The sequence below is a fragment of the Podarcis liolepis genome (assembly GCF_965112155.1).
Source record: "Podarcis liolepis genome assembly, chromosome: 13".
Taxonomy (NCBI): Eukaryota; Metazoa; Chordata; class Lepidosauria; order Squamata; family Lacertidae; genus Podarcis; species Podarcis liolepis.
The window spans coordinates 6,928,629-6,953,734 of NC_139573.1; the positions used below are offsets into that span (position 1 = coordinate 6,928,629).

A 25,106-nucleotide genomic window follows, 5' to 3' on the forward strand; every position below is an offset into this window, starting at 1 on the left:
ATGGACTCAAAAAGGTTGAAAATCACTGCCTTACTGTTTTCTTTCTCCAGGATTCCCTTCGCTCTGATGTGTGATGGAGGTGTTCCTGGGTGGAGTAGGTGGGGCAGAGCCCCCTTCACCCCCCACTTGCCAGAGGTTTTTCTCCTGTCTCCCAGGGACACCCGTGTCACTTTGTTTCGGAAGGAAATCCCAGCCGGCTTTCCATGGCTACTGCAGGAGATTTGCATCTCACTCCGCGGTTTAGACGGGCAGGAAAATACCTGCGATAATACGCTGGGTAACCATGGCAAAGTAAACAGAGTGGGAATCCCAAGAACGGGAATGCTATGGATGTGAATTATGGGGCACGGGGGATAGGGAGCTCTCCTTTTCCCTGGGCCCAAGCAGCCTCGGATTCCACCTTCCAAAATCTCCATCCCAGAAGTCAAAGTTCCATCCAAGAATATGTACAGTAACCAACACAGACAAGGCCTCTTTGAGCATGTGCAGAGTGCCACCACCCCATCACTGTGTAGCTGCAACTCACACACAAAGGAACGAAGTCCCAGGAAGGTTCTCACACCTTTTCTTGTCTGGAAAATGTTGGCACTAATACGGGGGAATTTGGTGTCTGTAATATCCAGCTCACCATCTCTCTCACTGAAGCCAGATAAGCCACACTGACCTTGGGAGGTAGCATCACCCAGTGGTTAGAGAGTGGGATCCCATCTCCCGCTGCCCTGGCTGGACTTCTGAGCCTGGATCTTGTGCGCAGCAGGAGGAAATGCAACAGGTGATGCGTTCTCTTTCCTGTGTACTGTCTTGCATCACCTGTGACATCTCTGTCTGTTCGACAGCTGCTCCCTGCACCAGATTCTTGCCCCAAATGAAGCTGAGTGACATTGAAACCTGGCAAATTCACGGCACAAGCTGGTTCTCTGTGCTCTTGGGTGGTGGCATGTATGATGACATCACGCGGCAGGCACCATGACATCATCGTTGCAGGTAGCAATGTGGCTCCATTAAGCCTTAAGTATATTCCCAACAGTGGCGTAGCGTGGGTTGTCAGCACCCGGGGCAAGGCAAGTAATTTGCGCTCCCTAACCCGTGGATTTGCGCCCCCTAACCCTAACCCCCAGATGTTGCGCCCGGTGCGGCCAGCCCTCCCTGCACCCCCCACGCTACGCCACTGATTCCCAAGGGAAAAGTAGTGTAACAGCGTCATTCGAGAATCATGCAAAAAATCTAAGGTGGGAGCAATCAGCACACTTTGGCGAGAGAGGAAAGCGGAGGGAGAGGAAAATATATTCCTCAGGATAAGTCTAGGACTCTCACGGAAAGGCCATCGACGTATCAGCCTCAGGGAATCACAGAATCGTAGAAGGGCTGAGTTGGAAGGGACCCAGTGGATCATCGAGCCCAGGGGTCCTCAAACTACGGACCGCGGGCCACATCCGGCCCACAAGGGTCCTGAAGCCGGCCCTCTAACACAGCCTTTCTCAACCTGTGGGTCCCCAGATGTTGTTGAACTACAACTCCCATCACCCCTAGCTAGCAAGGCCAGAGCTCAGGGATGATGGGAGTTGTAGTCCAACAACATCTGGGGACCCACAAGTTGAGAACTGCTGCTAACGGGTCTATGCATGTTTCCATCCTCCCTCCCCACACTGCGTGGAGGAGACTAGAGGAGGGAGGCAGAAAGGAAAGGAAAGGAAGGAAGAAGCCGGTCAGCGATGTCACAGGCGCCGTCGCGAGGAGCCCTTCTCTGCCGTTCGGAGAAGGAAGAGAGGCAGCGGCGAGGCCTGAGATCAAAACGCGCACCCACGCTCACCCGCCCGTTCTTTCGCCTCAGAGGAGCACTTGGCTGGGCTTGTGGTGGCCACACTCCCAGGGTGAGGGAGACTGGGGGCGCCTAGCATGGCCTGTGCTGGGAGGGACAGCTTTTACTTTTACCTCAGTCGAGGCTACATTCTCATTTCTCTCCCTTTTTTCCTCTCTCTCTCTCTGTGCAGCAGTTTATTAGTATTTTGCAAAGTAGCAAACCAGACGACTGAATATCGCAAGAAATCAAACAAGGTTATACTCAAGCATAGACAATTTTCTCCTCATTGACATTGTGAGGTATTTCCCCCTTCTTCATGCGGCTGAGAAAGACCATGGGCATGTTTAGCCTGGAGAAGAGAAGGTTAAGGGGTGATATGATAGCCATGTTCAAATATATAAAAGGATGTCACATAGAGGAGGGAGAAAGGTTGTTTTCTGCTGCTCCAGAGAAGCGGACACGGAGCAATGGATCCAAGCTACAAGAAAGAAGATTCCACCTAAACATTAGGAAGAACTTCCTGACAGTAAGAGCTGTTCGACAGTGGAATTTGCTGCCAAGGAGTGTGGTGGAGTCTCCTACTTTGGAGGTCTTTAAGCAGAGGCTTGACAACCATATGTCAGGAGTGCTCTGATGGGGTTTCCTGCTTGGCAGGGGGTTCGACTCGATGGCCCTTGTGGTCTCTTCCAACTCTATGATTCTATGATTCGATGACCAGGGGAGACTCTTTGGTAATCTTGCACCACTTGCTACGACTAGCAGTGACAAATATGGAACCGGATATTGACCATCTCATTAGCCAAAACAGGCCCATACTCTCCATTGAAATACTTCTAAGTTTATGTTGATTCACATCGTTCTTCATTTTAAATATTGTATTGTTTTTCCTGTTTTTGGTGCACCACAAATAAAATATGTGCAGTGTGCGTAGGAATTCGTTCATATTTTTTTCAAACTATAGTCCGGCCCCCAACGGTGTCTGAGGGACAGTGAACTGGCCCCCTGTTTAAAAAGTTTGAGGACCCCTGATCTAGCCCAACCACCCGCAAAGGGAAAGGGAATCCTGTTTCCTCTGGATGACGAAGGCAAGACACATTCTGCTTTCTTTGGAATGTTTTATTGAATTTTTAAAAAAAAATAAGGCAAGATGGTTAAGTTTCTTTGAGACAACAGACAAGAGACAGCGGATTTTAGTGCAAGTGTACAAATAGTTGAGAAATGATCCTGACCTATAAATGTGGGCATTGCTGGCTATAGGGATGAGCAGAGGGTCACACACACGAGCCAGGATAGGGGATGGCAAAGCTTATCAGGGAATACTCTTCTGTAACAAGTTGCTCTGGCAACAATTCATGCGTGAACATTTCCCCCCTTGCCATTTCCTTTGCCTCTCACTAACTTTACTCTCTAATGTCACTTAGAGTTGCCAGCTTTTTCTGTGGACCCTGCTCCTATGTCTTTAGAAGTATCCGGCCAGACGTAGCGATATTTAGTGGGTGGCCAACTTTTTTCCCTGGCGAATGCTCCTCTACTTCTAACAGAAAATTCACAGCTAAGCACACGTTAGAAGGCAGAGGAGCGTTTGCAGGAGAAAAAGTTGACTCCCAACTTTTGGCAGAGTGGGCAAACTGCAGTAAGAGAGAGAAAATGATTTACTTAATCTGTGTTTATCGGTAATAGAATCCAATATTCCCCAATTGGTATATCTGAGTGTGTTGGAACAAGCCCTTTCGCTTTCTCCCAGCATGGTCTACGCTACAAAGCCCAACCATCTCTAGGATACGCTGTCCTGACAGCCCCCCAAAGGGCCCAGAGGGGGCTGGGATTCTGCAACAGCGCAAGAAATGACATCCCCGATCCCTGTTCCTTATTGACGCTCTTCCAGCTGGTCCTCAGCGACCTTTGGGGGAAGCCAAAGATTTGAACCCAATTTCAACCGGTCAGTTGAGGGTGCTTTTCCTTTTCACTGCAATTAATTCTGAAGTTAGAATTGAGCAAAGAGACAGTGAGGTTCTGGTGTACGCAGGTCCTGTGGGTGGACATGTGGGTGGCAGCCTGTGAGGGAAATGAACTCTGCACATGTTCAGAGGCTCCCTCCCTCTGAATCCCTTCCACGGTTTTGCTCTGGGAATCCCCTTCCCGCCTCCAAGGCTCACTGTTTGGCCACACAGGTGCAGGCCACGGGCAAAGGATATTTCCGCCGCTCAAGGTAGAAGGACTTGTTGACATTCGCACAAGGCCTCCGATAGTAGACGGTCATGTCAGCAAAGATCTGGACGGACCTCCCGTTTCCCTCCTTATGGACGAAGCTCTTTTGGGTGGCATTTTCCACAGGGTGCCTCAGGGAGACGCAGGAATCTTGGCAGATACACTGGGCACTCCAGAGGAGTCGAGGGTAGCGGGAGTCCTGGATGTCCTCCCTGGGGGAGGCAAGAGAAAGGACAGGTCTGTCTTTGAGCCATTATGACTGGGTGGTGATCTGATGGGGGAGTGCGCTGGGATGCCGGTTGTGGAGTGAAAGGGAAATGAAATGAAATAAAATAAAATAAAATAAAATGTGTGAGATGAGGAGCTTTGGGGGACTAATGCTGGGTTAGATTAGCCTTCCCCAACCTGGTGCCCTCCAGATATCTTGGGAAGGAACTCCAGTCACCCCTGACACTGGTCTGACTGGAAGGGACCCTGAGGAGCAACCAATCCCTGCGAGGCAGGAATATTCGGGGATCAAAGCTGCAACCTCGGCCCCCTCAGCCCCCTGCTCTAACCAGCTGAGCTCTCCAGGAAATCTAGAGGGCACTGTTGGTGGTGCCTGGCAGGGCCAAAGGGATGCCTCTTTATTTCCAGTCAGTGGTGCAGCAATAAAAGTGCGAGCACATTTGGAAAGCTAAGCAGGGTCCAGTATGGTTTCAAATTGGATGGGAGACCACACTTGGAGATTCCTGCATTGCAGGGGGCGGGGTGGACTAGAAGACCCTGGGGGTCCCTTCCGACTCTCTGATTCTATGAAAATGGGACGGATGAGGGGGCAGAGGAATAAAAGGTACGATTGTTCTCTCTTACACATATCGCCAAGGAGAACTGGAGGCCATGTTCTTTACACCAGGAATCGAGCGGCAGTCGTCAGAGGAAGACACGGACCGGGAGGAACGGGAGGAACGGGCGGACTGGGAGGAATGGTCAGTGAGTTTCTTCACGACTTCATTGAGTGTCGTCTCTTCACAACAGTTCAAGGAGGACATGCATTGGAAGGCCTGGCTGGCCACCAACGTCGAGAGCAGGAAGCACATCGCAGCCTAGAAGAAGGAAGGAAGGAAGGAAGGAAGGAAGGAAGGAAGGAAGGAAGGAAGGAAGGAAGGAAGGGCAAGAGGGGGCAGCGGTCACAACTGGTCATGGTGGAACAGCCCAAAGAGGACTGTTCAAAGCATTCATTTGCCTTACAGAGAAATCTAGTAGCCCATTTCCCACTCCCTTTTCCTCGCAGCCTTCCTAAGTTGGAGTACAGTGGTACCTCAGGTTAAGAACTTAATTTGTTCCGGAGGTCCGTTCTTAACCTGAAACTGTTCTTAACCTGAAGCACCACTTTAGCTAATGGGGCCTCCTGCTGCTGCTGGAGCAAGATTTCTGTTCCCATCCTGAAGCAAAGTTCTTAACCCAAGGTACTATTTCTGGGTTAGCGGAGTCTGTAACCTGAAGCGTATGCAACCTGAGGTACCACTGTATTCTATTCCCAGAATGACGTGGGCAGGGGTCTCTCCAAAAACCTGCCTGCAAAATTGGCAGAATCAAGTGGTACAGCCTTTCCTGGACTGTGTCATTTCAACCATTTTTGTAAAATAAAATAATTTTAAACACTTACCATATATGCTCTAATGATAAGTATATTATATAGTAGATGATATATTTATATATAGCAATGCAATATATCTAAACAGATATAGATACACACTTAAAATTTAAGCTGCGTTTTATGTGCATTTTCCCCACACACACCACTTGGAGCTCTTTGACGAAGCTGCTTGTCATTCTTGCTAAGTAAATGCATGAGGAAACTTGGAATTTTCCCCATGAGAGGGATGGAAGGGAGAAGACAACAGCTGTAACTTCCTTGCACATCAATATCTAGCATACCAGGAGCAAGGCTGGCTTAGTCCTATTTCCCTGACATGCTTCTTTTTTTACATTTAGGGTGCTCACCCCTTAGTGGGGGGTGGGTGGGAATTCAGACTCACAGCCCAGCCATTCGTCCCCCAGTTGGAAATCTCATGTGCCAAAGTCAGGACAATGCTTGCCCTTCGGACAAAGTGGCCTTTGCTCTCCCCCCTCTTTTTCTAGCTCACCTCAATGAGCCAGGGGGCAAAGTGGGGCAGCCCCACACAATCGCTGGACCGAGTGAACTGAGGGTGGAAATTCATTCCCGTCTCCAAAATACAGGGATCAATATGGCTGCCGTGTCCCTAGTCCCACCTCAGGCCTATCAAGTTTCCAGACGGACAGAAATTAAACAGATGAGGAGTCAATGAATAATATAGAGCACAACGAAGGATCAATAATCAGATTCCATTTAGATCGGGTAGGGGAGACCCAGTTTGTGCGGCTAGACTACAACACCCATCATCCCTGACCCCTGGTCCTGTTTCCTAGGGATGATGGGAGTTGTAGTCCAGCAACACTGGAGACCCATGTTTGAGAAACGCTAGACTGGGAGTCATCGCAGAAAGGAAACTTGAGAAATGTGGGCAAGATGATAAATCAATGGGTTGTCCTCCAGGTATATTTAAAGCTACCAACCTCACCCGTCCCAGCCAGCTTGGCTCATATGAGGAATGATGGGGAGGAGGCATTAAAAATAATTCCCCGCACGCCACAAGATGGTCGAAGCCATGGTCTGACGTGGCTTTGACAGGGGGATCAGGCGAAGCAGTGGCAGAAGAGGGAAGGCCCTTGGACAGGTCTCAGCCTTAAGGGCAAAAATGGAACCTCCAAGACCAGCAGCACTCTACCTCTGCATAGCAGTTACTGGCAAAGAAGAGCAGGAGGGGGCTGGGCCTCCGAGTGCCTCAGAAAAATCATCTGGTTGCCCCGTCTCAGAAGCCGAATGGATCTCTGCTTGGATCCCAGAAGACCCTGCTTAGGTTCTTATGAGAGAGGCTTGAAGGTTTTGAGGATGGGGGCTATTTATCTGTTATTATGCTTGGAAGTCAACAGCACAATTCCTAGCCCCCCAAACATCTCTGGGAACTAGCAGCAGAACCCAAAGGGCCTCCCTGGGACCCTGCTTCAGCCTTCCCCCTTCCCTCCGTGTAAGGAGCAGGATTGGTGCCCTTACCAGCTGAGTCTTCTCCATGTCAGATCTCCGGGAGCAGGACCTCGTGTCTGTAGACGGCTCAGGGAACTGCTGTCACTCTGAGCCTCGGGATTCCTATTTTATCGCCTGCAAGATTCCATTCATTTATTCCATGCAAATTTTGGAATAATAAAAAAAGAACTGAGCGCCTATTTCCTGAACGTATAATCAATGTCTCCTTTGTTTACCTTATGCTGGATGGGTAATAGAAGGTGCCCCCCAGGATCAAGGAGGCATCAAGCCCAGTGCGATATTAGCACCTGAGAAAATTGAATTTGCCTTCCTTCCTTCCTTCCTTCCTTCCTTCCTTCCTTCCTTCCTTCCTTCCTTCCTTCCTTCCAAGATGGGATTAACTTTTCAATAGCAGGACTTTCTCACATATTCATAACTTGCTTTGACTTTTTACAGATTAAATCTTCAGGTCCAGACATTTGACCCACAAGCACCCAAGAGTTTGTGCCATGAACTAGATAAGGATGGAGAAATTCTCGCTTGAGCATCATCTCTAGAACAAACACACCTTGCAATTTCTCTGAGATCAGAGGAGCCCTCTTGGATCAGGACCGATTGCCCAGCGTCCGTCCGTGGTGCTCAGGTCCTGTTTGCCTGCTTCCCTCTGGAGCATCTGATTGGCCAGTGGGAGAACAGGATGATGGAGCAGACAGGCCACCGGCCTCATCCTGACGGACTCGTCTTATTGAACTCTGAATCCAGAGTCTTTCTCCTGAGAGCAGACACTACTCAAGAAAGCCCAAGATGAGCCATGAGAGTGCGAGTTCTCCCCTGCCAGCTCTTCCCTGCTACCTGGTATTCAGAGAAGATAGACTACCCCTGACCATGGAGGTTCTCTCTGTTGCTCCACAGCTTGCTGCAAGGCTGTCCCTCAAAGGACTGTTGCACCAGCACTGAGCAATGGGGGCTAATAACATTTAATGCCCCCTCTCTTCTTGGAAGCGCATGGAGTCATGGACTGGGGAATAGCTTCATGGGGTCAAGAGTGAGCCAGCAGCAGATCACAATGAGCTTGTTCCAGTTAACTCTTCATTAGCAAAACTATGTTCTGCAGAGGGGTGTCAGGCCTCATGAGCGCAGCGACTCAACTCCTCCTCTCTGGCAGGTCTTTCCTCCATGAAGCAGTGCTGAGACTGAGGGCTCCTGCCTCCCCACAGCTGCCCCTCCTCTCCAGGGTTCCCCCCCCCAAACAATCAGAGACTGCGCCAGCATGAAGCCAACCTCTCCTCCGCCCTTTTCATGCCTCTACTGGCTCCTGGAGACCAGGTGGAGGGGAGCTTGTTGCAGGAGGCGGAGGAGACATCCAGGACTCTGTTCCAGTCTGACCCCTCTCTGCCTCTTGGCCTCCCTCCTCTCCTGCTTCAGCTTCTGCCAGACTCTCCCCACTCGCTAAACCCCGTTGCCTCTTCTGTCCCTGACACCTTCCCCCGCCCCACAGTCTTCTCCCTCTGAGCACCCATCTTCCTCCGACTGCTGATCCTCAGGCTCTGAGCCCTCTTCCCTTGGGGTCCCCCAGCTGGTCCCTCCCACCATTCCTCTGGGGCCCCCCGGCCATGACAATGGGGCTGGCCCCTCACCTGGGCCAGAGGAGGGGGCCCAGCAACCTGGAAATGTGTCGCTAGCCTTGACCTTTGCCCAGGTCCTCTGGGTCCCTGGCATCTCAGTTCCCAGGGGTGGCAGCCCACCAGCCAGACCCCACAGCCTCCGGAAGGATCTAGATGCTGAGCTTGGGAGCCGAGCTGCCCCCCCCCTCCACCTGCTCGGTCCAGAGTCCACCCCCTCCTGGTTCTGGCAGAGAGCCCAGGCCGTGTGGTCAAGGTGTGGTCCTGGCGGAGGGATGTCCCCTCAGGCAAGCAGTTTGATGTGTGGGCAGCCATGTTGATCTTTGGCCTGGGCTCTCCTGGTGGTTATGAAAATTCGGAAAGCTATTTTGTTTTTCTAGGATTCCCTCCTCCAAAGGTGCTTCTCAGAAGGCCGCTGGCCCTTCCCTGAAAGATAAGGCGGCTGTCCCTGAGTCACTCAGTCAAATGAGGAGCTGCGGCAGGGAGGGTTGCCCCCCGTGAGACACCGTCGCTGCACATCACCCCAAAGCGGTTACAATTGGGGGGGTACCGTCTTTGTACACCACAGCTGAACCCCAGGACCTTCCTTTTCTGATCTCCAGGTCTCAGCGGCGACTCCTTTTTTCCTCTGCCCTCAGTGAGGCTTTTCCTCTGCTGCCTTTCTCCTTTGCTCAAAGCCACGAGAGGCTGCAAAACACAGGGGAACCTTCCTCAGTCAGAACAGGGCTGCATCGTTCGTTGCATATTAAAATGCCGTCATGTTGGAAACGTATAGAAATATTCGTAAATTTCAGTGGTGTGCAGGAATCATCAATGGCCTGGCAGCGGCAGAAGGGCAGAGAGGTTGCAGACATCCAGGCCCTGCAGGGATGGCATGCAATGTTGGAAACACCTCTCCGACACTTCTGGGGCCCAGCAAGTGGGGCTCACACAGGAGGGATGCAGGAGAAAGGTTCAGATATTCTGGAGGACCAGGAACGCCATGCAGGGACACAGCACAACATCCCTGCCACGCGAGGGCGAAAGCATCTTGCAAGGGAAGCAGATCTGCTGGGAGAAACACAGCAAGAGGGAACTGGGGGTGGGGGGTTAAGGCCCGGGAAGAGGAGAGGGCTGCTAAAAGGCAAAGCTCACTTTCTTGGGGTGGGGGGACTGCCAGCGAGAATGATTTTGCTTCTTGCTCTGCTAACGCTCCCCAGAAGTGAGTCCTCTGGCATCCCCACGTGCATAGAAAGGGCTGAGTTGTGAAGACTGGTCCTTGAGCAAAACAGGGTTGCCAACTTTTCTGCGCTTGCAGGCTCCTCTGCAACGTGACTTGCATAAGCAGAGCTTGCTGATGGTGAAGGATGGGGTGAGAAAATGCAGAATGCTGGAAGAGTCTTGTATTTGAGTGGAGAGCCAGCTGGGGTGGGTATTTCCAAATGAGGGTACTGTGCACAGGAACATAACCTCCAACATTTCTCTGATGAAAATAGGGGTGTCCGGTTCCATAATGGAATAATAGTTCCAGCCACTCTGGGCGGTTTTGAACATACGTAAAAAATAAAAACCTAATAAAACATTAAACATTAAAGAAACTCCCCTATGCAGGGCTGCCTTCAGTTGTCTTCTAAAGGTTGTATGGTTACTGATTTCCTTGGCTCGCTGGTTGCTTAACTCCATACCCTGCAACATTTATCCAATGAAAATAGCGACGTCCGAAGGAAAAGCGGGATGTACTGGGATCAAACTGGAAACTGGGATGGCTTCTGTAAATCTTGTACTGACTCTGGAAAATAGGGACACTTGGATGATATGCAGGGGCAGACACACACACACACACACATGCATATGCAACAGTCTAAACACTGGTAAATGTCAACAATTACCACATTTCTGACATTATCCAGATTGTACACTCATAGATGCATTTGTGCGCATTATATATCCAGTCAAAGTCAACATCAGGTTATATAATATCTCTATTGCGGGTGTGAGGATAGGAGCAAGAATTTTGCTCCTCACCAACGCCACGTAATCCTTATCCGTCCATCTCTGGGGTTCAATCCGCAGGTCGTCGTCGGAAAGCTGCTGCTGAACAATTGCCCTTCCCATTTTCTTCTGCCTCGCCAAGGTGTTTCTGGAGAAAGGGTGGCGCGAGCTTATCGGGGAAGAAACTTTTCCTCCCCTTTCCCCCCGGGTGGAGGCTTCCCTCCTGTCTCCCAGGGACACGTCGCCCGATTGCTTTGTTTCGGAGAGAAATCCCAGCCAGCTTTCCACGGCTACTGCCGATTTGCATCTCACTCTGTAGTTGAGCTGGGCAGGGAAATACCTGTGCGGTTGCTTGATAATACGCTGGGTAACCATGGCGAAGTAAGCAGAGTGGGGATCCCAGGAACCGGTGGGTGGCGGTCAGGGGTGGGCATATCGCTCCTCATTTTCACATTGGTTTTTGGGAAAGGGGTTCCTTGTGGTTATGGAAATCCTGCACGCTGTTTCCTTTTTCCGGGATTCCCTCGGCCAAAGGAGCCTCCCAGAGTTAAGGTGGAATCACCTTTCGGCCCATTATTGGCGAGTGAGGACTGTGTCACGTACGCAGGAATGCGACCCGACCACAAGGCTGGTAAGAACTGACCAGCGTTAGTGGGAAATGACTGCAATTAAGGTTCAAGGAGAGTCCAGACACGTACAGTAAAAAAACAGGGGGGTTTTGTTTTGTTTTTTTAGATTACTTTTTTATTCAAAATTAAAACAAAATATGGTACTGGAGGAGACTCTTGAGAGTCCCATGGACTGCAAGAAGATCTAACCGATCCATTCTAAAGGAAATCAGCCCTGAGTGCTCACTGGAAGGACAGATCCTGAAGCTGAGGCTCCAAGACTTTGGCCACCTCATGAGAAGAGAAGACTCCCTGGAAAAGACCCTGATGCTGGGAAAGATGGAGGGCCCAAGGAGAAGGGGACGACGGAGGAGGAGATGGTGGGACAGTGTTCTCGAAGCTACAAACATGAGCCTGACCAAACTGCGGGAGGCAGTGGAAGAAAGGAGTACCTGGCGTGCTCTGGTCCAGGGGGTCACGAAGAGACGGACACGACTAAACAACAACAACAAAACAAAATATATTATCCAAAAACATATCATCCTTATTTTTCCCCATTTTTCCTCTCTCCCCCAAGCCCACCCACCCCCACCCCCGACTTCCCTCAGTTCCAGTCTTTGCAGTGGCGTAGCGTGGGTTGTCAGCACCCGGGGCAAGGCAAGTAATTTGTGCCCCCTAACCTGTGGATTTGCGCCCCCTAACCCTAACCCCCAGATGTTGCGCCCGGTGGGGCCGGCCCCCCCTGCACCCCCCACGCTACGCCACTGAGTCTTTGATTTCTCTAAAAATTGCTGTTTTCTGCATGTTACACAGTTGTAGAGATCCTCAAACTATTTAGCTGATAATTATCAATAAAAAGTTTGTGAATGTTTATTCAAAACCAGCCAAGGAGTCCAGTTCGCTTTGTTGCGTCTTCAAATGCTTTGTAAAGGGTTCCCATTCATCTTTAAAGTCACAGTTATCCTTGTCCCGTAGCTTGTATGTCAGTTTTGCCAGTTCTGCATAGTCCATCAATTTTTCTTGCCATGATTCTTTAGTTGAGGTTTCTTCAGTCTTCCATCCTTGTGCTATTAAAACTCTCGTGGCCGTTGTGGCATACATGAAGATGTAGTAAAAAACGGGTTGAGCAAATTGTACCTCATGGGTTGTGGCCGGCGGAGAGATGGTGAGGTGCTGGTGTGTTTGGGTGCCAGAAACAGGTCATGGGTAGCACACATGGCTTTAGTGAAGTTAACTCTTTATTGAAATAAATAAACAGCTCAAGAGGCCAGGCCTGGTGAGCTCAGCTTCTCTTCCCAGTAGATCTTGCCCCAATGACACAGTTGCAAGGGCCAAAAGTCTCCGCCTTCCCTCCTCCTCTCCTGAGTCCTTCCCAAGCAATCTGAGGCTCCGTCAAGGGGTCTGGCTCTGCTTCACTCTCTTCATGCCTCCTGGTTCTGGAGACCAGGAGGGAGGGGAGCTGGTCGCCCTGGTTCCTTCAGCATCTCTGCCTCTTGAGCCTTGCTCCTCTCCAGCCTCCTCTTCTGTGGTGTAGTGGTTAAGAGCGATAGACTTGTAATCTGGTGAACCGGGTTCATGTCTCCGCTCCTCCACATGCAGCTGCTGGGTGACTTGCTCTAGTCACACTTCTTTGAAGTCTCTCAGCCCCACTCACCTCACAGAGTGTTTGTTGTGGGGGAGGAAGGGAAAGGAGAATGTTAGCCGCTTTGAGACTCCTTATGGTAGTGATAAAGCGGGATATCAAATCCAACTCTTCTTCTTCTTCTTCTTCTCTGGACTGCTTTCTGCCACCGACTCTTCCTGCTCACAAAACCCTGTGACCTCTTCCTCCCGGTCTGCTCCCTCTTCGCCCTCTGGCCACTCATCGTCATCCCAGCACCATCAACCCCCTGGCTCTGAGCCTTCTTCCCCTGGGGGTTCTGCAGCTGGTCCCTGCCACCCCTCCTTGGCATCCAGCCCACCCATGATTTTGGGTAGAAGCTGAACAGCTAAGGGCTTGCCTACACTTTTGCTTTCGCCCTTGCCTTGCTCCTTTCCCAGGGAAAATCCACTTCTTAGTGCTAAATCAGAGCAAACATCAATTCGGACAAAACCCAAATTACCGTTTGCTCTGATTGAGTGCTGAAGAGCGCTTCTCCTTGGGGCAAAGCAGAGGGGCGTGAATGAGCCATAAGATGACATACGGTATGTTTGCCTATAGTGTTTGTCCCAGTGGAAATGTTCTCACAGACTCTTGGGTTCTGTTCTGTAATGCATCCCTGAGTAAATTCTGGCTGCCTGGGAATCTGAGATGAGCCTCCATACTTGAACCCACAGAAGCAATCTTCCCCACTGAGATGTGGCACGAAAAAACGAGGTGTCCTGTTTTTTGTGGGGGGGGGCACTTGGAAGGTACCGTATTTTTCGCTCTATAAGACGCACCAGACCACAAGACTCACCTAGTTTTTGGAGAAGGAAAACAAGAAAAAAAATATTCTGAATCTCAGAAGCCAGAACAGCAAGAGGGATCGCTGCGCAGTGAAAGCAGCAATCCCTCTTGCTGTTCTGGCTTCTGGGATAGCTGCGCAGCCTGCATTCACTCCATAAGACGCACACACATTTCCCCTTACTTTTTAGGAGGGGAAAAGTGAGTCTTATAGAGCAAAAAATATGGTATATTCTCATTTTTTCTGGGTCTCAACAGCCTCTGGTTCGACCTACCAAACCTCACCACAGGAATCTGTTTCAAAGTTAAATGTCCATCCTTATAATATGTACAGTTGTGACACAGGCAGGGTCTTCAAGAGCATGTGCAGTGAACCCCCACAGCACTGAGTAGTCACATGACCCACAAACAAGGATCGGCAGCTCCAGGAAGGATTCTATACCTATACCTACATTTCAAATATAACCACCGATTTTGGAAAACAACTCCAGGCTTGGCATTGCCAAGTGTGTGCTCCCACAGCCGAAGATGCCGCACATACCTAAGAAGAAGAAGAAGAGTTTGGATTTGATATCCCGGCTTTCACTCCCTTTAAGGAGTCTCAAAGCGGCTAACATTCTCCTTTCCCTTCCTCCCCCACAACAAACACTCTGTGAGGTGAGTGGGGCTGAGAGACTTCAGAGAAGTGTGACTGGCCCAAGGTCACCCAGCAGCTGCAGGTGGAGGAGCGGGGAATCGAACCTGGTTCCCCAGATTACGAGACTACCGCTCTTAACCACTACACCACACTGGCTCCCTAAAGGAATAGCCTGGCCTAGTGGCAAGAGAGCAGGGCACCACATTCCACACACAAACCAGGTTCAAGGCCTTTGTGCCCCGGTCAACTGTGAGCAGGAAGAAATTCAACAGGTGAAGTGTTTGGCTGCCACTGCCTTGCTGAACACCATTTCTTACGATATTTCTGCAGGGCAGCTGTTCTGGGCATCCTATCTGCACCAAAAAGCAAATTACCCGTTGGATTTCTGCCTGCTGCTGAGTAGATCGAGTGGCAGAAGCCTGGCAAAGGGGAAAAGGTGGTATCCTGCTCTCTAACCCTCGAGGTACGGGCAGCATCTTTGGGAAACCTCAGTGCCACGGAGCCGGGGGCTGATCTGGGTCATTCTCACCCTGAGTTCTCCAGAACCAGTGGTTGTGCATGCAAAGTAAGGAAGGGTATCAAATCCTTCCTGGAAAAACCTTCATTTGTGTGGGGGTTATGAGTGAAGGGGGGTGGCACTCTGCACATGTCCATTGAGGCCTTACCTCGGGTATTGATGCACACATTCCAGGGCGGAGATTTGAGAGATCCGAGGGGTGAGACTTGAGGCTGCTTAAACCCGAAGAAAATTAGAGATCACTGCTCCCCCAGCTTCATTCCCCGCGATCCACCCATCCCTAATATCCCTGTTCTTGGGATTCCCACTCTGTTTATTTTGCTATGGTTACCCATCGTATTATCGCAGGCATTTTCCTGCCGGTCAAAACCTCAGAGATGCAAATCTCCTGCAATAGCCATGGAAAGCCAGCTGGGATTTATCTCCGAAACAAAGCGAGACAGGTGTCCCTGGGAGACAGGAGGGAAACCTCTGGCAAGTAGGTGTACCTGGGGGAAAGGGCTCCCCCTCACCTGATCCACCTTTCTGCAGAAATGCCTTGGTGACACATTAAAAAATGGGTCGTGTGGTTGTTAACGTAAATATTTTCCTCCAGCTTCAACTAGGACATAATTTGAATGAGGGCTGGACAGAGAGGAATTATGGGGTGGTGAGGAGGAGGAAGAAGAGAGACAGGGGACTGGGCAGGGGGGCAGTATGTATTATTGTGAGTTTGGGCAGGGGTAGGCTGTGTGCTTGAACCCCCTTCTAATTCCCCAGATCCTGCACAGGTTCAATTCCCGGAATAGCCAGGCTACCTTCCAGGTGAGGAAGTGGCCTAAGTACGGATCCTCAAGGGAACAAAGGAAATGGCTCTGTGCATTAGCAGAGCAAGAGGCAAAATCATTGTCGCTGCCAGAGTCCCCCTACCCCCTCCAAAAAAGTGAGCTCCGCCTTTTAGCAGCCCTCTCCTCTTCCCGGGCCTTAACCCCCCACCCCCAGTTCCCTCTTGCTGTGTTTCTCCCAGCAGATCTGCTTCCCTTGCAAGATGCTTTCGCCCTCGCGTGGCAGGGATGTTGTGCTGTGTCCCTGATGGCGTTCCTGGTCCTCCAGAATAGCTGAACCTTCTCCTGCATCCCTCCTGTGTGCCCCCCACTTGCTGGGCGCCAGAAGTGTCAGGGGGGGGTATTTCCAACATTGCACGCCATCCCTGCAGGGCTGGATGTCTGCATGCTCTCTTCTTTTCTGCCGCTGCCAGGCCATTCACGATTCCTGCCCACTTCCATGTGCCCCTTGCTGGTCTTTTGTGGCTGCCACTCCATGTCTTAGGGACCCTCTATCAACAGGCTGCTTTCCATCGATGCCTCCATGTTCTCCGATCTGTGAAAGCACCAAACAAAAGCCCAGTGGCAGCAAAGCAAACCAGAGGCATCATCCATGGCCTTGATTTTCCTCCTGTCTGGCTGTTTTCCTAATCAGAGCAAAGGGACGAAATCCTGGATTCCTCACTTCCCTCTGGCACTTAAAATTTACTAATATTTCTATACGTTTTCAACCTGACAGCATTTTAATATGCAACGAGCGATGTAGCCCAGTCCTGACTGAGGAAGGTCCCCCTGTGTTTTGCAGCCTCTCGTGGCTTTGAGCAAAGGAGAAAGGCAGCAGAGGAAAAGCCTCACTGAGGGCAGAGGAAAAAAGGATCGCCGCTGAGCCCTGGAGATCAGAAAAGGGAGGTCCTGGGGTTCAGCTGTGGTGTACAAAGATGGTACCCCTCGCTTGTAGCCGCTTTGGGGTAATGTGCAGCGACAGTGTTCCATGGGGGGTGAACACTCCTTGCCACAGCTTCTCATTTGACTGAGTGACTCAGGGACAGCCACCTTATCTTTCAGGGAAGGGCCAGCGGCCTTCTGAGAAGCACCTTTGGAGGAGGGAATCCTAGAAAAACAAAATAGCTTTCCGAATTTTCATAACTACCAGGAGAGCCCAGGCCAAAGATCAACATGGCTGCCCACACATCAAACTGCTTGCCTGAGGGGACATCCCTCTGCCAGGACCACACCTTGACCACACGGCCGGGCTCTCTGCCAGAACCAGGAGGGGGTGGACTCTGGACCGAGCAGGTGGATGGGGGGGGCAGCTCGGCTCCTGAGCTCAGCATCTAGATCCTTCCAGAGGCTGTGGGGTCTGGCTGGTGGGCTGCCACCCCTGGGAACTGAGATGCCAGGGACCCAGAGGACCTGGGCGAAGGTCAAGGCTAGCGACACATTTCCAGGTTGCTGGGCCCCCTCCTCTGGCCCAGGTGGGGGGCCAGCCCCATTGTCATGGACTGGGTGGCCCCAGAGGAATGGTGGGAGGGACCAGCTGGGGGACCCCCCAGGGAAGATGGCTCAGAGCCTGAGGATCAGCAGTCGGAGGAAGATGGGTGCTCAGAGGGAGAAGACTGTGGGGCGGGGGAAGGTGTCAGGGACGGAAGAGGCAACAGGGTTTAGCGAGTGGGGAGAGTCTGGCAGAAGCTGAAGCAGGAGAGGAGGGAGGCCAAGAGGCAGAGAGGGGTCAGACTGGAACAGAGTCCTGGATGTCTCCTCCGCCTCCTGCAACAAGCTCCCGTCCACCTGGTCTCCAGGAGCCAGTAGAGGCATGAAAAGGGCGGAGGAGAGGTTGGCTTCACGCTGGCGCAGTCTCTGATTGTTTGGGGGGGGGAACCCTGGAGAGGAGGGGCAGCTGTGGGGAGGCAGAAGCCCTCAGTCTCAGCACTGCTTCATGGAGGAAAGACCTGCCAGAGAGGAGGAGTTGCTGCGCTCATGAGGCCTGACACCCCTCTGCGGAACGTAGTTTTGCTAATGAAGAGTTAACTGGAACAAGCACATTGTGACCTACTGCTGGCTCACTCTTGACCCCATGAAGCTATTCCCCAGTCCATGACAACATGTGCTTCCAAGAAGAGAGGGGGCATTAAATGTTCTTAGCCCCCATTGCTCAGTGCTGGTGCAACAGCCCTTTGAGGGAGAGCCTTGCAGCAAGCTGTGGAGCAACAGAGAGAACCTCCATGGTCAGGGGCTGTCTATCTTCTCTGAATACCAGGTAGCAGGGAAGAGCTGGCAGGGAAGAACTCGCACTCTCATGGCTCATCTTGGGCTTTCTTGAGTAGTGTCTGCTCTCAGGAGAAAGACTCTGGATTCAGAGTTCAACAAGACGAGTCCGTCTGGATGAGGCCTATGACCTGTCTGCTCCATCATCCTGTTCTCCCACTGGCCAATCAGATGCCCCAGAGGGAAGCAGGCAAACAGCACCTGAGCACCACGGACGGACGCTGGGCAATCGGTCCTGATCCAAGAGGGCTCCTCTGGTCTTCTCAGAGAAACTGCAAGGTGCGTTCGTCCTAGAGATGATGTTCCAAGCGAGAATTTCTCCATCCTTATCTAGTTCATGGCACAAACTCTTGGGTGCTTGTGGGTCAAATGTCTGGACCAGAAGATTTAATCTGTAAAAAGTCAAAGCAAGCTATGAATAGGTGGGAAAGTCCTGCTATTGAAAAGCTAATCCCATCTTGGAAGGATGGAAGGAAAGAAGGAAGGAAGGAAGGAAGGAAGGAAGGAAGGAAGGAAGGAAGGCAAATTCAATTTTCTCAGGTGCTAATATCTCACTGGGCCTGAGTCCCTTGATCCTGGGGGGCACCTTCTATTACCCATCCAGCATAAGGTAAACAAAAGAGACATTGATTATACGTTCAGGAAACAGGCACTCAGTTCTTTTTTTTATTATTCCAAAATTTGCATGGAATAAATGAATGGAATCTTGCAGGCGATAAAATAGGAATCCCGAGGCTCAGAGTGACAGCAGTTCCCTGAGCCGTCTACAGACACGAGGTCCTGCTCCCGGAGATCTGACATGGAGAAGACTCAGCTGGTAAGGGCACCAATCCTGCTCCTTACACGGAGGGAAGGGGCAGGGGGAAGGCTGAAGCAGGGTCCATGGGGAGGCCCTTTGGGTTCTGCTGCTAGTTCCCAGAGATGTTTGGGGGAGCTAGGAATTGTGCTGTTGACTGTAGCTGTAAATATACCCGGAGGGCAACCCCTTGATTTATCATCTTGCCCACCTTTCTCAAGTTTCCTTTCTGCGATGACTCCCAGTCTAGCGTTTCTCAAACGTGGGTCTCCAGTGTTGTTGGACTACAACTCCCATCATCCCTAGGAAGCAGGACCAGGGGTCAGGGATGATGGGTGTTGTAGTCTAGCCGCACGAACTGGGTCTCCCCCACCCGAATCTGATTCTGAATCTGATCTGAATCTAAATGGAATCTGAGTATTGATCATTCATTGTGCTCTATATTATTCATTGACTCATCATCTGTTTAATTTCTGTCCATCTGGAAACTTGATAGGCGTGAGGTGGCACTAGGGACACAGCAGCCATATTGATCCCTGTATTTTGGTTGAAATGACACAGTCCAGGAAAGACTGTACCACTTGATTCTGCCGATTTTGCAGGCAGGTTTTTGGAGAGATCCCTGCCTACGTTATTCTGGGAATAGAATACAGTGGTACCTTGGGTTACATACACTACAGGTTACAGACTCCACTAACCAAGAAATAGTGCCTTGGGTTAAGAACTTTGCTTCAGGATGAGAACAGAAATCGTGCTCCAGCAGAGCGGTGGCAGCAGGCGGCCCCATTAGCTAAAGTGGTGCTTCAGGTTAAGAACAGTTTCAGGTTAAGAACGGACCTCTGGAACGAATTAAGTTCTTAACCCGAGGTACCACTGTACTCCAACTTAGGAAGGCTGTGAGGAAAAGGGAGTGGGAAATGGGCTACTAGATTTCTCTGTAAGGCAAATGAATGCTTTGAACAGTCCTCTTTGAACAGTTCCACCATGACCAGTTGTGACCCTGCCCTCTCTTGCCCTTCCTTCCTTCCTTCCTTCCTTCCTTCCTTCCTTCCTTCCTTCCTTCCTTCCTTCCTTCTTCTAGGCTGCGATGTGCTTCCTGCTCTCGACGTTTGTGGCCAGCCAGGCCTTCCAATGCATGTCCTCCTTGAACTGTTGTGAAGAGACGACACTCAATGAAGTCGTGAAGAAGCTCACTGACCATTCCTCCCAGTCCGCCCGTTCCTCCCGTTCCTCTGGGTCCGTGTCTTCCTCTGACGACTGCCGCTCGATTCCTGGTGTAAAGAACATGGCCTCCAGTTCTCCTTGGCGATATGTGTAAGAGAGAAGAATCGTACCTTTTATTCCTCTGCCCCCTCATCCGTCCCATTTTCATAGAATCGGAGAGTCGGAAGGGACCCCCCAGGGTCCTCTAGTCCACCCCACCCCCGCAATGCAGGAATCTCCAAGTGTGGTCTCCCATCCAACTTGAAACCATACCGGACCCTGCTTAGCTTTACGAATGTGCTCGCACTTTTATAGCTGCACCACTGACTGGAAATAAAGAGGCACCCCTTTGGCCCTGCTAGGCACCACCAACAGTGCCCTCTAGATTTCCCAGAGGGCTCAGCTGGCTAGAGCAGGGGGCTGAGGGGGCTGAGGTTGCAGCTTTGATCCCCGAATATTCCTGCCTTGAGGGATTGGTTGCTCCTCAGGGTCCCTTCCAGTCAGACCAGTGTCAGGGGTGACTGGAGTTCCTTTCCAAGATAGGCTAATCTAACCCAGCATTAGTCCTCCAAAGCTCCTCATCCCACACATTTTATTTTATTCATTTATTTATTTTCCCTTTCACTCCACAACCGGCACCCCAGCGCCCTCCCCCCTCAGACCACCACCCAGTCATAATGGCTCAAAGACAGACCTGTCCTTTCTCTTGCTCCCCCAGGGAAGACATCGAGGACTCCCGCTACCCTCGACTCCTCTGGAGTGCCCAGTGTATCTGCCAAGATTCCTGCGTCTCCCTGAGGCACCCTGTGGAAAATGCCACCCAAAAGAGCTTCGTCCATAAGGAGGGAAACGGGGTGTCTGTCCAAATCTTTGCTGACATGACCGTCTACTATCGGAGGCCTTGTGCGAATGTCAACAAGTCCTTCTACCTTGAGAGGCGGAAATATCCTTTGCCCGTGGCCTGCACTTGTGTGGCCACACAGTGAGGCTTCGAAGCGGGAAGGGGATCCCCAGAGCAAAACCGTGGATGGGATTCAAAGGGAGGGAGCCTCTGAACATGTGCAGAGTTCATTTCCCTCACAGGCTGCCACCCACAGGACCTGGGTACACCAGAACCTCGCTGTCTCTTTGCTCAGTTCTAACTTCAGAATTAATTGCAGTGAAAAGGAAAAGCACCCTCAACTGACCGGTTGAAATCGGGTTCAAAACTTTGGCTTCCCCCAAAGGTCACTGAGGAGCAGCTGGAACAGCCTCCGTAAGGAACAGGGATCGGGGATGGCGTTTCTTGCGCTGTTGGAGAATCCCAGCCCCCTCTGGGCCCTTTGGGGGGCTGTCAGGACAGCGTATCCTAGAGGTGGTTGGGCTTTGTAGTGTAGACCATGCAGGGAGAAAGCGAAAGGGCTTCTTCTAACACACTCAGATATACCAATTGGGGAATATTGGATTCTATTACCAATAAACACAGATTAAGTAAATCCTTTTCTCTCTCTTACTGCAGTTTGCCCACTCTGCCAAAAGTCGGAAGTCAACTTTTTCTCCTGAAAACGCTCCTCTGCCTTCTAACATGTGCTTAGCTGTGAATTTTCTATTAGAGGAGCATTCGCAAGAAAAAAAAGTTGGCCACCCACTAAATATCGCTACATCTGGCCGGATACTTCTAAAGACATAGGAGCAGGGTCCACAGAAAAAGCTGGCAACTCTAAGTGACATTAGAGAATAAAGTTAGCGAGAGGCAAAGGAAATGGCAAGGGGGGAAATGTTCACACATGAATTGTTGCCGGAGCAACTTGTTACAGAAGAGTATTCCCTGATAAGCCTTGCCATCCCCTATACTGGCTTGTGTGTGTGACCCTCTGCTCATCCCTATAGCCAGCAAGGCCCACATTTATAGGTCAGGATCATTTCTCAACTATTTGAATGCTTGCACTAAAATCCGCTGTCTCTTGTCTGCTGTCTCAAAGAAACTTAACCATCTTGCCTTATTTTTTCTAAAAAAATTCAATAAAACAAAGAAAGCAGAATGTGTCTTGCCGTTTTAATCCAGAGAAAACAGGACTCCCCCTCCCTTTGCGGGTGGTTGGGCTCGATGATCTACTGGGTCACTTCCAATTTAGCCCTTCTACGATTCTGTGATTCCCTGCGGCTGATACGTCGATGGCCTTTCCGTGAGAGTCCCAGACTTATCCTGAGGAATATATTTTCCTCTCCCTCCGCTTTCCTCTCTCGCCAAAGTGTGCTGATTGCTCCCGCCTTAGATTTTTTGCATGATTCCCGAATGACGCTGTTACACCACTTTTCCTTTGGGAATATACTTAAGGCTTAATGGAGCCACACTGCTACCTGCAACGATGATGTCACGGTGCCTGCTGCATGATGTCATCATACTTGCCACCACCCAAGAGCACAGAGAACCAGCTTGTGCCGTGAATTTGCCACGTTTCAATGTCACTCAGCTTTATTTGGGGCAAGAATCTGGTGCAGGGAGCAGCTGTCGAACGGACAGAGATGTCACAGGTGATGCAAGACAGTACACAGGAAAGAGAACGCATCACCTGTTGAATTTGCTCCTGCTGCACACAAGATCCAGGCTCAGAAGTCCAGCCAGGGCGGCGGGAGATGGGATCCCGCTCTGTAACCACTGGGCGATGCTACCTCCCAAGGTCTGTGTGGCTTATCTGGTGAGTTGGATATTACAAACACCAAACTCCCCTGTATTACTGCCAACATTTTCCAGGCAAGAAAAGGTGTGAGAACCTTCCTGGGACTTCCTCCCTTTGTGTGTGAGTTGTAGCTACACAGTGATGGGGTGGTGGCACTCTGCACATGCTCAAAGAGGCCTTGCCTGTGTTGGTTACTGTACATATTCTCGGATGGAATTTTGACTTCTGGGATGGAGATTTTGGAAGGTGGAATCCGAGGCTGCTTGGGCCCAGGGAAAAGGAGAGCCCACTATCCCCCCGTGCCCCATAATTCACATCCATAGCATTCCCGTTCTTGGGATTCCCACTCTGTTTACTTTGCCATGGTTACCCAGCGTATTATCACAGGTATTTTCCTGCCCGTCCAAACCGAGGAGTGAGATGCAAATCTCCTGCAGTAGCCATGGAAAGCCGGCTGGGATTTCCTTCCGAAACAAAGTGACACGGGTGTCCCTGGGAGACAGGAGAAAAACCTCTGGCAGGTGGGGGGTGAAGGGGGCTCTGCCCCACCTGCCCCACCCAGGAACACCTCCATGACACATCAGAGCAAAGGGAATCCTGGAGAAAGAAAACAGCGACCATAAGGACAAAAGAAGACTCTGTCTCTCTACATGTCTTTTCTGCTATTTGCATTTTTATAAATGTCTGTCACTCTGACCACATTGCCTGCCTGTCTGCCAGAATCAGATCCAGGGGGTGGGTTTGGGACAGAGCAGGAGAGTTTGGGGAAGCCTGGAAGATCAGGAATGGGAGTTCTCTGCCAGAACCAGGTGGAGTGTGGACTCTGGACCGAGCAGGTGGACAGGGGGGGGGGGCAGCTGGGCTCCTGAGCTCACCATCTAGAGATTTCCAGTTCTTTGGGATCTCACTGGTGTGGTTGGGGGGGATACCTGCCCATTATTTGTGACTTGTATCAATATATTGAATATATTTTTTAGCTCTTGGGAGTAAAAAATGTGGCCTAAAAATGCAGTCAAAACAAAATAAAAAAAATCCTTCCAGTAGCACCTTAAAAGGTAAAGGGTAAAGGAACCCCTGACCATTAGGTCCAGTTGTGGACGACTCTGGGGTTGCAGCGCTCATCTCGCTTTATTGGCCGAGGGAGCCAATGTACAGCTTCCGGGTCATGTGGCCAGCATGACCAAGCCGCTTCTGGCGAACCAGAGCAGCGCACGGAAACGCCGTTTACCTTCCCGCCGGAGCGGTATCTATTTATCTACTTGCATTTTGAGGTGCGTTCGAACTGCTAGGTTGGCAGGAGCAGGGACCGAGCAACAGGAGCACACCCCATCGCGGGAATTTGAACCACCGACCTTCTGATCAGCAAGTCCTAGGCTCTGTGGTTTAACCCACAGCGCCACCCACGTCCCAAGTAGTGCCTTAGAGACCAACTAAGTTTGTTATTTGTATGAACTTTCGTATGCATGCACACTGAAACAGAAGTCACCAGAACCTGATATATAGTGAGAAGTTGGGGAGGGGTATTACTCAGAAGGGTGGTGGGAATGGGTGATTGGCTGATAGGTGTGGTAAACCTGTTGACGACTGTTAAGGACTGCAATTGGTCTTACAGGAAAAAGGAAAGGGTGAAATGGCTAAAAATAGCTTATCATGTATAATGAGATAAGAATCCAATTTCTCTATTCTAATCACCCATTCCTACCACCCTTCTGAGTAATAGCTCTCTCCACCCTCTCACTACATATAAGGGTCTGGTGACTTCTGTTTCAGTGTATCTGAAGAAGTGTGCATGCTCACGAAAGCTCATACCAAGAACAAACTTAGTTGGTCTCTAACTAAGTTGGTCTCTAAGGTGCTATTGGAAGGAATTTTTAAATTTTGTTTAGACTACGGCAGACCAACACGGCTACCTACCTGTAACTGAAAATGCAGTTTATCAACAAACAAACAAACAACACTTATAATCATCCTTGGTATCTTTGAGGCAACCCACTGCAATTATTATTCCATTATTATCTATTAAATTTATATCCTGCTCTTCCTTTCAAAGGAGCCCAGAGCAGCCGACACACAAAGCGATTACAACATCTAAAAGTGATTCCAAGACAGATGCAGACTTGGGAAAGGTTGGTAATAAATAGGATGGTTGGGAGCTCAAATCTAAACCAGATAAGCATAGAGGCCACGTTGAGCAAGAGCACGGGTCTCAGGATAGCCAAAAATGCCCGGCTGCCCTTGAGAGTGAGTGATCATTGTGTGTTTATCTCACAGGCATTGTAGCTCTGTAGAGAAATGTCCCCAGACTGGATCTCATGCAAATCTCGTCTCTTTTGAACTCACTGTTTACAATTCTGGCCCCCAACCCCTCCCGTCGGTGTGCATGCGCTCACGTGTTTGCGTGTGCCAGTCAAGGATAACAGTTCACATTGTGGGCTTCAGTCTGTGAAACAGGGCCGGCCCTGCCGTTTGGCAAGAGGGTCGGGTGGGGAACGGGCCGTAGTT

General features: G+C 50.6%; 2 protein-coding genes across 4 annotated transcripts; one reads left to right on the forward strand and one right to left on the reverse strand.

Moving 5' to 3' along the window:
* Window positions 1-2,933: 2,933 nt before the first annotated feature.
* On the reverse strand, window positions 2,934-11,146 carry IL25 (interleukin 25). 3 transcript variants are annotated; one of them, XM_083472905.1, is made up of 4 exons: window positions 11,031-11,146; window positions 7,128-7,232; window positions 4,862-5,094; window positions 2,934-4,221 (listed from the first exon to the last, which is right to left on the reverse strand). In XM_083472905.1, exons 2-4 carry the CDS (start codon window positions 7,143-7,145, stop codon window positions 3,954-3,956), a joined length of 519 nt encoding a protein of 172 aa, XP_083329031.1. In that variant the 5' UTR covers window positions 7,146-7,232; window positions 11,031-11,146; the 3' UTR covers window positions 2,934-3,953. The 3 variants fall into 3 exon arrangements, with proteins under 3 accessions (XP_083329031.1, XP_083329030.1, XP_083329032.1); XM_083472904.1 differs by lacking the exon at window positions 11,031-11,146 and having other exon boundaries at window positions 7,128-7,604; XM_083472906.1 differs by lacking the exons at window positions 7,128-7,232; window positions 11,031-11,146 and adding an exon at window positions 5,609-6,581 and having other exon boundaries at window positions 4,862-5,566.
* A 5,790-nt stretch (window positions 11,147-16,936) lies between these two features.
* On the forward strand, window positions 16,937-21,917 carry LOC310692223 (interleukin-25-like). Its single transcript, XM_083472907.1, has 3 exons — window positions 16,937-18,762; window positions 19,823-20,055; window positions 20,663-21,917. The coding sequence occupies exons 1-3, from the start codon at window positions 18,745-18,747 to the stop codon at window positions 20,928-20,930; spliced, it is 519 nt and encodes a 172-aa protein (XP_083329033.1). The 5' UTR covers window positions 16,937-18,744; the 3' UTR covers window positions 20,931-21,917.
* The last annotated feature ends 3,189 nt before the right edge of the window (window positions 21,918-25,106 follow it).

What these genes read in the sequence shown, in the direction of transcription:
- IL25 (XM_083472905.1), bottom strand. An exon ending in AGTTCTCCTTGGCGATATGT is followed by an intron (nt 4,222 to 4,861) that starts GTAAGAGAGAAC and finishes TGCCTCCCCCAG; the next exon opens with GGAGGACATCCAGGACTCCC.
- LOC310692223 (XM_083472907.1), top strand. An exon ending in AGTTCTCCTTGGCGATATGT is followed by an intron (nt 20,056 to 20,662) that starts GTAAGAGAGAAG and finishes TTGCTCCCCCAG; the next exon opens with GGAAGACATCGAGGACTCCC.